Source organism: Myotis daubentonii, chromosome 18, assembly GCF_963259705.1.
Source record: "Myotis daubentonii chromosome 18, mMyoDau2.1, whole genome shotgun sequence".
In the NCBI taxonomy this organism is placed as follows: Eukaryota; Metazoa; Chordata; class Mammalia; order Chiroptera; family Vespertilionidae; genus Myotis; species Myotis daubentonii.
The window spans coordinates 11,518,549-11,536,805 of record NC_081857.1 but is presented as its reverse complement, the minus strand read 5'-3'; the positions used below and the strand labels follow the sequence as shown (position 1 = coordinate 11,536,805).

The following is an 18,257-nucleotide window of genomic DNA, read 5'->3' as shown; positions in this document are numbered from 1 at the left end:
GCTCATGCCATTCTGCTCTGTCAGGGCAACTACTGAGCAGAGAGATCTGGTCCAAGAGCTCACCTGATTGCATTTGAGTCCCAGCTCCAATACTGACTCGCTTGTTGAGCTAGGAAGAGACCCCAATGTTTCTCTTTCTTAAATCCCTCCTCTGTGGAAAAGTATATAGGTTGTGGGGTTGCTTTAAGTAGTAGGTGAATTGGCATCTGGAACAGAGTGAGTGCTAGGAAGTTTTTGATGTTATGAATACTCTTCAGATTAGAGTATCTTCCTAGATAGAGCTCAGGAAGACCCCTCCTCAATGAAATCTCTGATTATTGTAATTCACAGAACTCTCTCTTCCTTCTAGACTCTCCTAATAATGATCATGAACAAATCTATTTCTGTGGTCCTTGGACACCCCTCTCTCTATATATATCTCGATTCTCAATGAAGCTAAAACTTCTTTGAGAATAACCTGTGTCAGCCATTTTCAACCTGTTTCATTTCATGGCACACATAACATAATTACTAAAATTCTGAGGCCACCTAAATATATATAATGTTGTCCGTCTGGCAAGAAAATGGTATAATTTTGATTTATTCACATGGGATGGCTATTATTGTATTGGCAGTAGCTATTTTTTTTTATTTGAAAATCTCAGAGAAAAGAGGTCAGGTTTCCAAGTAAATAGTCAGGTAGTGTAAGTCTTAAAAATTCTGTGGCACAAGAGTTGAAAATCTCTGGTCTATGTCCTAACCTTTTGGTACTCCATAAGGTGCCTAGCAGGCTCTCTCTCTCAAACTATTGATTGAATATTCTCACTTGATCAAGTTAAAATATAGTCAGTAAAACTGCCTGTTCATGCCTCCAGCTGACTTTTCCTCCAAGGCTAATCATTGACTTATATTACAATGTATTTGGAGAGAATCCTGGAATGATGGCAGGGTAGGAAGCACCAAAAATATGTCTTCTCAAATAGACAAACATTTCACTGCTAGTGTTTGCCTGATGTCATTGTTTTGAACTCTGATATCTGTTGAAGGCTTGCACTTTCCAGGAAATCCTTGGAAAGGTACAATGCAGGAATATTGGTCAATTTCAGCTGTTAGCACAGTGGCAGTTACCCATCCCACTCCCACAGCAGGCAGCTGTGCGTGTGTCCTTCAGGCAGCTTATAGGCAGCCTGAGGGACCAGGGTGTGCAGAAAAGCCCATGTCCTTGGGGATCTGTGCTCTCATAATCCACTGCTGTTGTTGATCATAGAGAGGCAGACAGAGGCTGGCAGCCATGTTGTCACGCCTCCCCTAAAGTTGCAAGACCCATCCTTCCAGGGGATTCACAGACCCAGAGATCATCGCTCCATCCTTCATTTTTCACTTTTCCCCTTTCAGAAGACTGACAATAAAACTGAATTTATATAACAACTGCATATATGGGGATTGAAAGGTGAATCAAGATAAGGGCTCTACTTTAGCAGGGGCTAATAAAAGAACGCTCATTCTGCTAGCCTAAGCCTTGCACAAACATGCTCCCCTTAATTGGTTATTTTACAGAAACTAGAGGTCTGGTGCTTGAAATCATGCACAGGGTGAAGGGTGTCCCTCAGCCCGGCCTGTACCCTCTCCAATCCAGGACCCCTTGGACATCCTGATCGCAATACGGGCCTGCTGGATCCTAATGCGCTCAACTCCCTGCCTGCCAGATCACCCCTAACCAGCTTTGCCTCTCAACCTGATACCCCAACTTTCCTCCCCTGCCGGCTTGGTTGCACCTAACTGCCCTCCCCTGCCGGCCTGACGCCCCCAACTGCCCTCTCCTCATGGCCTAGTCTCCACTTACTGCTCTACACTGCCAGCCTGGTCTCCCTTAACTTCCCTCCCCTGTTGGCCCCGTCGCCCGTAGCTGACCTCTCCTGTTGGCCTGGTCACCCCTAACTTCCCTCCCCTGCCATACCTGTTGCCCCGACCTGCCCTCCCCTGCTGGCCCTGTCACCCCGAACTGCCTTCGCCTGCTGACCTCTAACTCAGCCCCTTCTACAGAGGCTTTGTCTGAAAGGACACCTGGAAGATGTCTGGTCTAATTAGCATATTGCCCTTTTATTACTATAGATTTTTCAAGGCCATAACCCCTACACAGAACCGCGAGAAAGGATACCTGGTGCCAGCAGATGGACAAAGGGCAAGGTCCTAAATACACTGGGGTACGGTCCTAATATCTGAGTCAAACTGAGCCTCATCTGCAGCTCTCCCTGAGCACACAAAACCCCTGCTTCCTCCCCAATTCACCGCTGATTTTCTCGAGTCAGACCATCTGCACCCAGGTGCCTGGAATAAATATTATTTTGATTACACTGAGCCCCGAGTCCGTTCTGTGTGACCCGGCCCAACCCTGAACCTTTCAGGGACAAGTAGAGGGAATGCGCATGCCCAGAAGAAGGCTCAGTTTACATGTCAGGCTGATCCTCAGCACAGAGACACACTTCAACAATCAAAAAACAAAACAATAACATAACACAATAAACCCTAGGAAATGGTGAGAATTTGATATTTAGAGTTACCTCATTACTAGAGTATATTTGGCCAGTTCAACAAAAAATTGTAAGGCATATAAAGTAATAGGAAAGTATGGCCCATTCAATGGAAAACATAAACCAACAAAAATTATTTCTGCAAAAGCCCTGAGGGGACACGTACTAGACTAAAGACTTGGAAATAGTCAGCGAAGCTGCATGTACATCTCTCACAGGCCCTCTTGGGACAGATCTGAAGTTTCCAGTTCCATAGTCCTCTTTCCCTTCATGAGGCAGCTGATGGCAGTTGCAGAACGCAGGTATTTGTGAGTACCCTGATGGGCAAGACCATCCCTCTCCAGGTTGAGCCCAGTGATACCACTAAGAACGTCAAAGCCAAAATCCAGGAAAAGGAGTCTAAATAGTCAGCAGAGATCTCAAGAGGAACTCCGGGGCCAGAAAGCATTGAATAACAGACACAAATAAAAAGAAGCTCAGCCAAAAATCCTCTCTACAGTAGAACTGTGCTGCAGAATTGAGGGAAATATTAAGACTTTCCCAGAAATTAAAGTTAAGAGAATTTGTTACCACTATAATTCACCTACAAAAAAAAGCTCAAGGCTCTCCTAAAGTTCACTAGAGAGTATAATATTACCACAGCCTTCCCTAGTGCTGGGGAATCTTGCCCATTAGCCGAGTTGGTATAGGGAGAGATTCTTACTCTAAGCACACCAACAACTATAAATATGAAGGAACAGGACACAAGTTTGCCAAAAGGTATCAAGATAATTGGATAGAAAATAAAGCCCTAACCTCCCTAACTATATAAGAACTAAGGGCCTGAGCAAGAAAGAGGGGGGGGGGTGATGTTTGAGCTGGGAGTTCCTGGCAAGGGAGGGCAGTTGCGGGGGGAACAGGCCAATAGGGGAGGGCAGTTGGGGGCGACCAGGCCGGCAGGAAAGAGCAGTTAGGGGTGTCTCGGCCAGCAGGGGAGGGCAGTTGGGGGCGATCGGGCCAGCAGGGGAGCAGTTAGGTGTCAATCAGGCTGACAGGAGAGCAGTTAGGGCAATCAGGCTGGCAGGCCGAAGTGGTTAGGGGTAATCAGACAGGCAGGCAGGCAGGCAGGTGCGCAGTTAAGAGTCAGCAGTGCTGGTGTGATTGGGATGTCCGGTTGCCAGTTTAGGCCCAATACTTTTTTATATAGAAGTAGTGGGCCGGTGCACATGCACCAGGCCTCTAGTCCTATATAATAAAATATACAAGTTGTCCCCTCAACTGGGAGTTCGACCAACAGTTCGACTGCTTGCTATGAGGTGTCGGTGACTCCACGTTGCTAGCGGGGGCAGTGGAGGCACTGCCAGCTGAATGGACCCTGAGGAGAGCGGGACCACAGTGGCATAATGGAGCAGGCGAGTGGGTGGTGCCAGGGCAAGGTGAGTGTGAGTGAGGCCCAATTGCCCCACCAATTGCCCTGCAGATGGCAACCAGCAATGGCAGTCGGGGGTGGGGCTGACGCCTGGCTCCCGGGCACTGATGGAGCCAGGTTGGGGCCCAATGACTCAGGTGGAGGGGGGCACCCAGGACACGGGGGCCCAGGTGTTGCTCCTGGCCCAGAAGTCAGCTGAGACCTACCTTCTAAGCCAGGCGTTCACGCTTCCATTGCTGGCCAGGCATAGGGACTGCACCCGTGCATTAATTTCTGCACCGGGCCTCTAATAATAATGATAAACATTAATGCACCAAATAACACACCTTCAAAATACATGAAGCAAAAGCTGACACAACTGTAGAGAGAAATACACATATCTAAGCAACAGGCATTTCTCCAGTAATAGTTGAAGACTTCAATATCCCACTCACAATAATGGATAGTACAACAGACTGAAGATAAGTAAGGAAATATAGGACTTCAACAACACAATCAACTAGATCTCACAGACATAGAGCACCATAGAACAGAATATACATTCTCTTCAAATGCACATGGGACATCTTCCACGATAGACCATATGATGAGCCACAAAATAATATTAGCCAATCAATAGGTTTTAATAAGATAGATATGATACAAAGTATCTTCTCTGACCACAATGGGATAAAGTTGTGAAACAAAAGCTTTCACAGCCAGATTTTCTGAAGGAACAGATTTATTGACTTGCCATATGGTCACCAGCAAAACCAGGTCTGGGGCATTCAGTCTAAACCAGCAACAGCAGGGAGATGAAGGCAAGCATTTCCGCCATCCTGGTTTAATGGGGTTCTTTTACAGCCCTGAGTAGAAATATATAAGTTATTTTGAAGGAATTCACATTGGCTATAGATAAGGGGGCAGAAGAAGGGAAAGTGGGCTAGTTCTGGGATAGGTGCATAGTCTGTAGGAAGAAGTGTTTGCTGCTTTTGGACAGGTTGCTGGACAGTCTGAAAAGTTCCTGTGGAAGCAGGATGCAGTGAAATCTGGTGGTCAGCTAGCCCTTATTGAAAAACTGCTACACTACTAGCTCTTACATTAACACGAATCTGAAGTACCTCCGGAAGTTCATTCAAAGTTTCAACACACATTTCATTAGTTTCTGCCTTTGGCTTTGGTTAACTGATGAACTCCCTGTCTCACTTTCCCACCCTCCGTCCTATTGTAATTTAATATAGGACCATGTCACCATCATTACTACATTTTTAACAACTATGATAGGCTTATTGTTCCTTATCATCTGATACAATTTTGCTCTCCTTCAAGTTAAATGTCTTTCTATTCATTGCACAACTTTTCAGTCTCCATAAAAAAACGAAGGGTTGATTGGCTGTAAGTACAACTTGTTCCATAGAAAGCAAGATGAAATCAACATTATGGAGAAGCTTAAGAAGAGAACCCAGCCAAAACTGGAACCAGCAATGTTTACCTTATTCCTCCAAGGAGCAACTTACTTACCCCTCATCACAATCATAATGAACTTGTGAACCATACGTGGTAGTTCCATTATCGTAGAATACATCGCCATGTGAAGGTCCTGCTAGCTTTGGACAAGACGGTACTAAAAGAAAAATTTCAAATGTGTTGTTTTATACCAATGTCATAATAGATTTGAATCAAAATAAAAAGTTTACATTATGTTATTAAACTGATGGAAATACTTTCTTATTTATTGTTATTGCATTTCTTGGTGTGACATTGGTTAATAAACATATAAGTTGCAAGTGTACACACCTATGACACATGATCTGTATATTTTATTGGGTGTGTGCCCACCACCCAAAGTCAAGTCATCTTCCACATATACTTGGTCCCCTTTACTCATTACTACCCCTGTCACCACCCACCCTTCCCTTTGGTAAGCACCAAACTGTTGTCTGTGTCTATGAGTTCCAGTTTTACATACATCTGGTCCTTAACTTTTTCTGACTGACTTATTTCCCTTAAGATAGTATTCTCAAGCTACATCCATGTTGTTGCTAATGGACAAAGTTAACCCGTTGTACGCCGTAAGCATCTGTAGATGCAAGTTGCGGACCTTACCCTAGGCCACATGCATAAAAATACATAAAAATGATTTCCCTATGTGGTAGCCCTGACCAACTTTAAAATCATTTTTCATGAGAATTTTCAGCTGAAAATATTCAAGAACACCCGAATTGTGAATAATATGTTTATTTATACTAACTAATGCTAATCGATTTTTGCAATTTAAATTCAAAATATCGTGGTATATGGGGATGGTTTTCCTTTTGGACACTTGGTAGTTAACTGGTTAGATTCACATTTACCCAGAGAATGAAAGGCCAAATTAAAAATTTCCTGAGATCTTCAAAGCCTGAAAAAATATCTTGCTACCTAATATCTATATCCATCTTGAGAAAACCATCATGGTACTAGTAGAATATGCAGTCTAAAATGTATGAAAATCTTTAGAGCAATAAAAATAAAAATTTTATGTACTTAATTGTACAGGCCTCTCGGAGAGGAGGTGCCCATGTGCCATTAGACTGACAAACAGCAGAGGTGGGATGAACAAGAGGAACCATAGGCCTGTATCCTGGGCGACACTCATATTCTACTGCAAATCCAGCATTATAAGGAGGTGCAGGATTACCCTTAGGTTTCATAGATGGGTATTTTGGTGGGTCACCACAGGCATCTGGGCATGAGAGATTAAGAACATGAAAGTAAAGTATTTCCTTTCCCACCAGCCACAGATTATGGCCTGGCAGCAGGCAGGTTGTACAGGATAAATGGAAGGCCCTTGGTGAGATTTTAAGTGATTGTGCCAGGCTTTTACCAGATGATGAGCTGTGATGGTTTAAATAACATCCTATTAGTTTTTGTTTCTTTGGGAATAACTTGAATATTCTTTAAACAGTAAACTGAAGAGAGAGCACCAATGTTTTTGGTCTAGAAATTTATTTATAGATATGTGCCCTTCCCATTTTTTCTGAATTTATTCCACACTCACCTCCCCCCTGAGAAGACTTCTATAGTATAGAGCCCTCCATCAGACTACTCGTCCACAGTTTGAAATGCAAGAAGAGCACCAAACCAAAAATGGAACTAGCAACATTCCCCTCATTCCTCTATGGAGCACCTTAGCCCTCGTTACAAACATGGTGAGAATGTGAACCCATCGGTAGTTCCACTAAAGTGGACTACTTTGCCATTAAGGGCTTCTGCTGGCTGTAGACATGGCTTTTCTACAAGATGATGGTGACTTGTCACTTCAGGCTCAGTCTCCTCTCAGGAGGCACGTTCCTAGAGGTCATGGATCATATGCCTTCTTTTCCTACTACACTCTGTGCCCCCTGCATGCTCAAGACATGCTATGGTAAGTGCTGACTCTTAAATAAGCATCATGGGTTTCATAGGTCAAAATAAAGGTGAGATAAACTGTTTTAAAATGTAAGACTTCACGTCATATGTTCCATATCAGTGAACTGAGCATTTTATAAGTGAATAGATGCCAATTAAATGTCAACACTTATAACTTTAACATTAAATATAATTTATTCTTCCTTCACTAATCAGTGGATCATGCTTGTCTGCAGAATTTCTCTGACGTAGATGTTTACTCTGTGTTACTATATTTATATGCTGTTAGAATTTTTTGTTTCTGGATTTTTTGGTAGTTTTTTTAGTTCTTAGAATAGTATCATTTCTACTTGAGCTATTTTCCTTCCTTTTAATTATCTGTGTGCTTGAATATCTAACAGACCTGATAAAACTAGTATGTGAAATAATGTGGTAGGGACATATCACGTAAAGTCCTAAAGGGCTATAAGCATGCAGGGGCCTCTCCTATAAGATTAAGAATCTAAGAAAGGAGCTAGGTCTATGCTGATCCCTGGGAAACCTCTCTTTCCTCATGCCTTGAGTTGGCTTTAGGTCAGATTGAGGTAAACTTTTATATATATCTATATATCTATATATCTATATATCTATATCTATATCTATATCTATATCTATATCTATATCTATATCTATCTCTCTATATATATATTTGTACTTCTATCAAATAACAAAAAAAATATTTAACTCTTTTTAAGTTAAATGTATGGGGTAACATTGGTTAATACTATTTGTAAATTTCATGTTTCACAACGTTGTAATAGGACATTGGTATACTCTATGTGAAGTGCAGTCTCCTTCCCTCACCTCCCTTTATCCTCTTCCCCACCACCCCTTCCTTCCGGTACCCACCATTGGTGAGTTCTTCTGTTTCTTTGCTTTTTTCATTTGTTGCTTTTTGGTTTCTATCCCACATGTGTGAAACCACAGCTTTTGTCCTTTTCTGGCTGACTTCCTCAGCAGAATCCTCTCAAGTTGCAAATGGCAATATTTAATCATTTTATAGCTGAGTAGTATCCATTGTATACTAGAGTCCCCATGCACGAAATTTATGCAAGGGTAGGGCTTCCTTCTTCCGACCGCCATCACCCAGGCTACCCTCTGGCCTCCTGCACCCAGGACCCCGGCTTCCCTCTGACTGCTGGCACCTGGACTTCCCCCAACTGCTGGCAGCCGGACCATTCCTTGCCTGCACCTGCCTTGGCCTGGCACTGCCTGCATCTGCTGTAACCCCTCCTTCCTCCTTGATCACCCTGCTGAGCTGGCCCGTGGCCTGGGCTTGCGTCCCCGACCAATTGCATCGCACATACCTTTGCTGGCCGGGCATCAGTACCTGTCCTAGCGTGGTCCTCTGATAGTCGTTCCGCTGTTTAGCAGTTTGGTCAATTTGCATATTATGCTTTAATTATTATAGGCTAGAGGCCCGATGCACAAAATTCATTCAAGTGGCTTGGCCCTCACAGCTCTGGCTGCCATGACCCTCGCAGCCTTAGCTTTGTCCAGAAGGTCGTCCATTCAATCATTTTGTTGTTTGGTCTAATTAGCATATTTGCTCTTTGTTATATAGGATATGTACCACTTCTTCTTTATCCAATCACTCATTGAAGGACACTTAGGTTGTTCCCATGTCTTAGCTATTGTGAATAATGCTGCAATGAACATCGCCTCCCATATATCTTGATAAGTGTTTTCAAATTTTGGGGGTAGATACCCTGAAGAAGGATTGCTGGTCCATATGTAAGCTCTATTCTAAAATTTTAATGAACCTCCATACTGTTTCTATAATGGCCGCACCAATTTACATTCCCACCAGCAGTATATGAGGATTCCCTTTTCTCTATATTCTCTTCAACAGTTGTTATTTCATGTCTTATTGATAATAGACATTCTAACTGTTATGAGGTGGTACCTCATTGTGGTGTTGATTTGCATTTCCCTTATAACTACTGATGTTGAGCATCTTTTAATATGTTGGTTAGCCATTTGTATGTCTTCCTTGGATAATTATCTATTCAGGTCCTCTGCCCATTTTCTAATCAGATTTTGTTGCTATTGTTGAACTGTATGAGTTCTTCATGAATTTTGGAAATTAGCCCCTTATCAGAGGTATCTTTTACAAATATTTCTTCACTTTTTTTCACGTTCTTTTGGTTAATCCTTACTTGAGAATACTTTTTCCATTGATTTTTAGAATGAGAGGAAGGGATGGAGCCAGGGGAAGAGAAAGAGAAAGAGAAAAACATGAATCTGAGAGAGACACAATTGGTTGTCTCCTGCATGTTACACAAACAGAGCTGGGGATCAAATCTGCAACCTATATACATGCCCTTGACCAGGAATCAAACCAATGACATTTCAGTGTGTGGGCTTTTGGATGGTGGTGGCAGTAAAATAGCTTTTTCTGCATCTATTGAAATAACCACATGAGTTTCACCATAGCTTTTATTGATGTGATGAATCACATGCATTGTTTTACAGATTTTGAATCATCCTTGCATCCCTGATATAAACCCCACTTGATCATGGTATGTTATCTTTTTAATGTATGCTGACTTTCATTTGCTGAAATTTGGTTGAGAATTTTGGTATCGACATTCATCAGGGAGATTGGCCTCTAATTCTCTTTTTGGCAGTGCCTCTGTCAGGTTTTGGTTGTCAGACTAAAGCTGGCCTCATAGCATAAGTTTGAAAGTGTTCCTGTCTTTTCAATGTTTACAAATAGTTTCAGAAGAATAGGTACTAATTCTTTAAATATTTGGCCGAATTCACCTTTGAGGGTCTGCTCTAGTGCTTCAGTTTCTTCTTACTTTTTTTGTTTTGTTTTATGCTTCAATTTAGTGGCTAGAATTGGTCTATGCAAATTCTTGGTTTCTTCCTGGTTTAGTCATGGAAGCATGTATGTTTCTAAAAATTCATCGATTTTTCTAGATTATACTATTTGTAGGCATATTAGTGTTCATAGTATTCTTTAGTGGTCCTTTGTATTCCTGTGTTGTCTACCACAATGTCTCCTCTTTCAATTGTGATTTTATTTTGTTTCCTCTCTCTTTTCACATTATGCTTCTTGGTAAAGATCTGCCAATGTCATTTATCCTTTCAAAGGACCACCTCATAGTTTCACTGATCTTTTCTGTTCTACTATTTTCTGTTTCATTTATTTTCACTCTGATCGTTATTATTTCCTTCCATATACTTACTTAGGATTTTGTTTGCTCTTCTCACTCTAGTTCCTTTAGACATAAATTAGATTGTTTATTTGGGGATCATTCCTGCTTCCTGATGAAGGCTGGTATAGCTATAAACCTTCCTCTTATAACTGCTTTTGCTCTATCTCCTAAATTTTGTAAGGTTTTGTTTTCCATCTTCATTTCTGTCAAGGTAGTATTTGTTTTCCTGTTTGATTTGAATTTTCACTGGGCTGCTGACCCCAATGAATATTATACTTCATTTTTCTGGAACTCACTAGTTATATAAGAATGGTGCTATCATAGCAAAAACATGGGGTATTTGCAAACACCAGTGTGACAAGCCAGAAAGGATCTCTGCATTCTAGTAGATCTAGGACAGAAATGGTACTATGGGAAGAGGGACGGCAAATCAGAAGAATTTGAGCTGGAGTGTGTGGGACTCTCTGAGATATTTTGCTCAGAGAAGGGGTCTGAGGGGATTTCATCACACCTCAGTTTGAAGGACGAGGAGCCAATTACGCAAGAGAAAGGAGGAGCCTGGGGACAGCAATTGCAGAAGCCCCAAAGCGACAGAGTGTGACCTCTGAGCAGAAAAGCCTTCCCTCCCAACCCTCATTTGTTAAATGCTCTCAGAGAAGCATGCTCCTTCCTCCAGGGCACCTGACTGGGATTGTAACACTAGCATTGTGGTCTGGGTACTGTCCACCAGTCCCAGTACATTTCTGTAAATCTTTATTGATTGCCTACTGTGCGCCTGGCACTGGGGATCTAACAGTGAGCAAAACACAGTTGCTGTTTATGTGTGTTTGTGTGGAAGCAAATAGTGAAATGAGGATCATGAAAATTGGAATGGTTTGTTATTGGTCACCAGTGTGTCCCCAGAACCAGTACAGGGCCTGGCACATACAAGGCAAATCTTTATTGAATGAATTCTCCTAAGGAGAGAATATAGCATACAATCTCTATATAATAGCATCCTAAAAATCACTTTGGTATAGAAACACACATGCATATAACGACAGTTGAAAATACACCATACACCATAATATCCAGTGGTTGCCCTTGCATCACATACATTTTATATGGTAAGTGTGTGTGTGTGTGTGTTTGTGTGTGTGTATATATATATATAGATTGCATTTTGTGAAACATGAGTCAAAAGTAGTGGATGGCCTTCAGCCCTTCAGCTTCAGTTTATCAGCTTTAAGGGAAAAACATATTGATGTTACGCATTGCTCATATCTTATGACTCATTTCTCATTAGGATTGGCTACCAGGTTGCTTCTAATCTCCCCTCAAATGGGACCCAAGCTAATAAAAAAAGAAAAAGACTGCACACATGACATCTGGGAATAGCATAGGGTATTATCTATACTGCATGGGATTAGGACTGTGTCTCCAGGCTTAAAACAAGCAACAGCCTGGAGAGCAATACCAATATGGTTTGGGGGCAACAAGCAGCCTGTTATCTTTTTGTACAAAAAGCACTGCATGTCCTTCCCAATCCTTCTAAACCCCAGGCCCTGGAGCTCGCTCTCACTTAAGGGCTCTCTGGGTAACTCGTGCTTCCCAAACCCCATACAAAGCAAGCAGTGGGCTTCCTTGCCCCACACCCTGCACCTCTGGCCTGGACCCTTCTGTAAAGCATATGCCTGGTAACACCCGGCCTGGGATCCCCCAGCCCAACCCAGTGGGCGCAGCACCCCACTCACCAAGGCTTCACTGAGTCCAGGGGGCACAGGGCAAAGCCCCCCCAGGGGCCCAGCACCGGCCCAAGCAACACCCCACACACTGGGCACTGAGGAGCAGGCCCCACCTTCACACCTGGGCAGGGCTTCCCTTCTCCTTTCCTTAATTGTTGACAGTATTACAGATGTCCCTGATTTCCCCACCCCTTTGCCCTCATCCACTCAGCCTCGCCCCACTCCTGGCCTTCCCCACATTATTGTCCATGTCTTGGGTTATGCAAATATGCATACATGTTCTTTGGTTAATCTCTGACATCTTGATTAGCTCAGTCCACAAACACCTGCAGGCTTTTGCTAAGGACACAGCTTGGCCCCCAGCAAACACTGACTGCACCTAGGGCTCTGCAAGGCTCAGTACCTACCATCTAACAACCCTCACCGCGGGCCTCTGAGTCCCCCCTCACTTCTGGGTCCCCCACAGAACAACCAGGAGGATCTGTGGCTAAGGCTTCTACCCTAACCCTGCATCACCTGGTCCACAAGCCCTGAGCCTCCCCCCCACACACACACACCAAGCAAAGTTCCCTTTGCCCTCTGATCCTGTAGACCAGCTCCCCTACCCGCTCTAGTTTCCCTCCAGAGCTGACACCCTTTCCCTTCCCTACCTGAGCATGTGGGTAGCAGGAGCTCTAGGGCCAGCACTAGGATCCCCAGGAAGCCCCAAGAGAAGGGACTCTCCAGGCGGCGGGAAGATGTCCTGAGCGGCTCATAGGAGGCCCTCATGTCCCAGACATCAGCGGAGAAACACCAGGGACAGTGAGTATTTGCTCTTTGAGTGCAGGTAGCAGACGCAACAATCCCCAGACTCATAAAGTGCCCAGGGCTTCACACAGAGAGGGTGTGGCCTGGACCCACACGTCAAGGCAGGGCGGGGCCAATGGCGGCCTGCAAGGCGGGGCCTAAGCCCCAGGGCTGTGCTTCAACCCTAGAGAGGGTGATATCCTGTGTGGAATCTCCAACCTGGTCATTCTTGACCTGAGGTGTTGGGCCAGGCCTCACTGAGGAGCTGGCATATTGTTTCAGGGGGTACTGGGAACACTAGTGTGTCCATAATTTGGGGAGCTTAGGAGGTATTTTTAAACACAAGAGAAGTTGTATCTGAGGTTTATTCTAATGGGACAGCTTCATTCTACTTTCTGATCAGATTCAGCCAAGGAGTCTTTACAGAGTGATTCTTAGCTGCCACCCTTACAGGTTCTGCCTTAACTCTTCCAGCAATGGGACCTGGGCATTGCTTTTTGCTGTTTGTTTTTTAAACTCATCCCAGTGATTCTAATGTGTAGCCTGGGTTGAGAACCGCTTGCCTGTGGCTTTGCTGCTAAGAGGCATTGGTGGCTCCTTTCCTGCGGCCACGGTAACAAATCACAGCAGATTGGGCGTCGCAGTGTCTTCGGGTCACTATAAAAATACTACAGACTGGGTAAGCGGTGAGCCACAGTTCCTCACAGTTCTGGAGGCCGGGAGGCCCGAGATCGAGGCCCTGGCAGTGTCGGCATCTAGTGAGAGCCAGCTTTGTGGTTCATGGGCAGGGCCTTCTGGCTGAAAGTTCACATGGCAGAGGGCTGAGGGACTTTCTTGGGATTCTTTTATAGGGACAGGAATCCCATTCGTGAAGCCTGAGCCCCCATGACCTAGTAACTTCCCAGTGGCCCCTAGAGGTTAGGATTTAACACAGGAATGTTGGAGGAACACAAACATTCACACAGTGTCTCAAGACAACACACATTTATTCTTTTTTTCTGGAGGTCGTAAGTCTGAAATCAGTTTCACTCGTTGGAAAGGAAGCTATTGGTAGGGACTGGGAGAGAAACATTTCCTTGCCTTTTCCAGCTTCTGGAGCTGCATTCTTTGTTCTTTTGGCTCCTGCCTCCATCCTCCATCCAGCAACATTGTGCTTGAGTGGTCACATCGCCTTGTGCTGTAGTCACATCTCCCCCTGCCTTCCTCTTAGAAGGAGATTGTGATTACATTTAGGGCCCCACCTGGATAATCTGGCATAATTTCCCCATCCAAGGTCTCATCTTTGAAGACCCTTTGCCATGCAGGTGACATCACTGGTCCCAGGTGTCAGTCCCCTGTTATCTGTGAGGCCATGATACAGGAGCCTACCACAAGTGCAGAATGTGGGCTCACAGGAATGCAACCACAGGGCCCACCTGAGACCCATGTGAATCAGAATCTGCATTTTATCAAGATCAACCTGTGGTTCACCCACACACTGAAATGGGAGAAGCACAGGACTATGGCATCCTATGCAAATATTCTCTCATAATGGAGTCCCATGTCAAGTGCTGATGAAGGAGTATTTTTCTAGGAGCTTTTTCAGGTGGTAGTAGATGATCAATGACCAATCATTTTCCCGACACCATAAATAAGAGCTCATCTAAATATCAGTAGATTACGTCCAGCAGGTGTGTCTCATTGGTTGAGCATCAAACTATGAACCAAGAAGTCACTGTTGGATTCCTCATGTTCAATTCCCAGCTCATCAATGATTCTCTCTCATCATTGTTGTTTCTATCTCTCTCTCTCCCTTTCACTTTCTCTCTGAAATCAATAAAAAAAAATATATAAAATAAACATAAACATCAGTAGATTACAGAATTGAAGCCCGTGACCCAATGGTGAGGGCCTAACCTAAATCCCAGGATAAGCAGAGCTGTTGCTTGTTTCTGATATTCACTATAAAGTTTTCAACTGCAACATATAATTCAATTTTTTAAAGCTACATAAAGTAATGAAACCACAATTGGCTACTCCTGCTAACATGAGTGTTACTATCCCTCTGCAGGTTTTCTTGATCTAGAATTCAGGATCCAGGGTGGGTAACTTCCTCAATGCGACTTGTACTCATGGCTATTTGTTCACCTTCTGCTGGTATGGAAATGGGAGAGAGGGAAAAATACTTCACAGACAACAGACCCCAGTATTCATAAGGGACAGTTTAGCCTTTTATAATGTTAATTTCACAAACAGAAACCAGAAAAGAGTTGTTAACACCACATTCGAAGTGACATTATAAAGTAATGAAAGTAATGACAAACTTCTGAATAAAGACAATTTTAAAGGCTAAGGAAGGGATTGCCAAATGCTCTAACAGTGTACACGAGGGCAATAGTACTATGATTTACAAAAGGACAGCTTTGTTTGGCTGGTGTGGCTCAGCAGTTGACAGTCCACCCAGGAACCAAGAGGTCACTGCTTTGATTCCAGGTCAGGGCACATACAGGGATGGAGGACCCAATGCCCAATAGAGAGTGTGCAGGAGGCAGCCAATGGTGATGATTCTCTCTTATCAATGTTTCCATCTCCTTATCCCTCTCCTTTCCACGGTGCGAAAAATCAAGAAAAAACGTTTTTGTGTGGTTTTTGTTTTTTAAAGGACAGCTTCATATCAGTGTAACCTTTCATGGATGAGACTGGAAATGATGAAAACAATGTACGTTAGAACAAAAATGGGTGCACTCATTCAATGTTGCATGATTTCATTAAGTCAGCACACCAGGTGAATCCTGCTCTTGAGTACACATATGCAAATTCTTAAAACATGTAGAAATATTCATTCTGAGTTACAACACTAGCTGTCAGTCATTACTAAATTTTAAATACCAAAGTTACCTATTTTCTTTAAACCTGCAATCTACTTTAACAGTGCAAATAAAAAATCCTCCTCTCCCAGGTCTTTTTAGCATTTGTGCAGAAGACTTGTATTGTTAATCACCTTGAATGTTCTCAGTATATTTTATACCAATATAAAAATATTAGAGGCCCGGTGCACAAATTTCATGCATGGGGGCTGGGGTAGGTGTCCCTCAGCCTGGCCCTTACCCTCTCCAATCTGGGACCCCTCAGTGACGGGCCTCAAACCGCAGTGGGACATCCCTCTCACAATCCGGAACTGCTGGCTCCTAACTGCTCACCTGCCTGTCCACCTGATCGCCCCTTACTGCCCTCCCCTGCTGGCCTCATCACCCTTAACCACCTGTGCCTCGGCCCCTGCCACTGTGGCTTTGTGAGGAATGACATCTGGATGGATGTCCAGAAGACGTATGGTCTAATTAGCATATTACCCTTTTATCACTATGGATTATACATTAGTAGAAATGAAGAGACATTTCATAAAGAATGTATATTGGTTTGATATGATTCAAATCCACTTCTTTATGACAAAAATCAAGTCTTTAAGAATAGGATTGCTTGCCCTAACTGACTTGGCTCAGTGGTTCGATTCTGGTCAAAGGCACATGCCTCGGTTGCGGGCTTGATCCCCAGCAGGAGGCAGCCGATCAATGATTCTCTGTCATCATTGATGTTTCTATCTCTCTTCCTCTCCTTTCCTGCCGGGAGCCGGTCCATGCTTGCTGTTTCAAGGGACCTGGCATATATGGCATACTGTTCTTAATATGTTTGCTCACCTTCTTGGCGCTATGTGTTTTAACCAAGGTCTCTGAGAAAGGTTGTTTCCCCAGGTAGGGATTTTTCCCTGAAGTTAGGGATGGGATGAAACTCCTTAACTAAGTGCCAGGCGGGTAGTTAGTTAATCACTTTAACTACAAACAATCATGCTTAAGCTACATAATCTTTACTCCCTGGAATGGAGATAAGAAACGCCCTAACCTTTGGAATAGAGATTGATAGGATTGGAATCAACTGGTATAAATACAGATGTAACAAGACAGAACTTAGAAGACAGAACCAAGAGGCACAGAACCTAGACCAGAACCTACACAGAACCTAGAGACAGAACATGGCAAAAGATCCTGGACTGAACCTGAGTACAGAAATTGGCAAGAGAACCTGACTAGAACCTGGTGACTGAACCTGGCTGGAGAACCTAGCGAGGGAACATGGCTACAGAACCTGGCTGGAGAACCTGGAGAACCTAGCAAGAGAACATGGATACAGAACCTGGCTGGAGATCCTAAACAGAACTTTGCTGGAGATCCTGGCTAGAGATCCTGGCTAGGCTGCTGATCAACTGAACACTGTCTCCGAGTCATTCCTTCTTCGCCGACTCCGTCCACACCTTTGGGGACCCCTGGACCTGCTGGGGTTGGACCCCAGCACTTTCCAATCTGAAATCAATAAAAACCTATTTTAAAAAATTAAATAATTTTGCTTTGCTATAAAAGACAAGTAAGGTGTGTCATTCGTTGTCCCTGATGAAGTCTGAGCAGCTCAGTTGCTAAGCGACTTCACTCAGTTCTTATCAAATAAAATCCTTGGAGAAGCAACTACATCCACCATGCATTTAGGCTATAAAGACTGAAGGTTGGGGAGGACAGAGGGCTTCTGGGGTAGGCGACAGTGAGGGTCAGCCACTGGGAGGCAGGGAAGATGTGGGAATGCCCAGTGCCTGGAAGCACTGGAGGGTCTGGGATATGCAAATCTGCTTGGGGCGGAGTCAGGCCCTGTGCTCTGAGAGGTCAGGTCTGCAGGGAGGGCAGGGGTGCGGTTCCAGGATCCCCTTCCTGCTAGGCTTCTCTTCCTCCCCTTAACCCCCAACCTGTCCATTTGGATGAAGCGGGTGGGAAGCAGGTACACAATGCCTGGGCGGGCCGCTCCTCAGTCCCGGATCTCTCCAGGGCGGGGGAGGGCTGGGGTCATTCACTGCCAGAAAGTCTGGAATTAAATGAAGCCGCTTCTTAGATAGGTGCCAGAGGGTTTATCATCCCTTCTGGCTGCGTCCCTGGAAACCACAAACTCAAGAAAGCAGATCCAGGGGCCACCCCCGAGCTGGGCAGCCTCTGGGCTGAGCATCTTGGCAGGCCTATGCACATCTCCCCGGGTGGGTGGGGCTCCACTGGGTTCCGCCCTTGGGCTGGGTGGCCTCCTGTCAGGACAGCACTGCTGGTGGCCAACTCCCCAGGGTTCCACCCCTGGGCCTGCGGACTCCAGGCGGGGCAGCGCAGTGGGCCTCTGGGTAGCCCTCCAGCCCGGTGGCCTCTGGGCTGGGCCATATGGGGGCCCCCTTGCCAGGGGGGCCGCCCCAGGCCGT

The 18,257-nt window shown here is 44.5% G+C and overlaps 1 protein-coding gene across 1 annotated transcript in view; it reads right to left on the bottom strand.

The window, feature by feature from the left end:
- The window catches only part of LOC132221249 (membrane cofactor protein-like), a 222,403-nt gene extending 209,404 nt beyond the window's left edge, over positions 1 to 12,999 (bottom strand). The window contains exons 1-3 of the mRNA XM_059675414.1: positions 12,865 to 12,999; positions 6,424 to 6,622; positions 5,419 to 5,517 (exon numbers count right to left, since the gene is read on the bottom strand). Coding sequence (XP_059531397.1) covers positions 5,419 to 5,517; positions 6,424 to 6,622; positions 12,865 to 12,982 — 416 coding nt within the window. The 5' untranslated portion in view covers positions 12,983 to 12,999. The remainder of the gene's footprint in view (positions 1 to 5,418; positions 5,518 to 6,423; positions 6,623 to 12,864) is intronic.
- Positions 13,000 to 18,257: the final 5,258 nt, after the last annotated feature.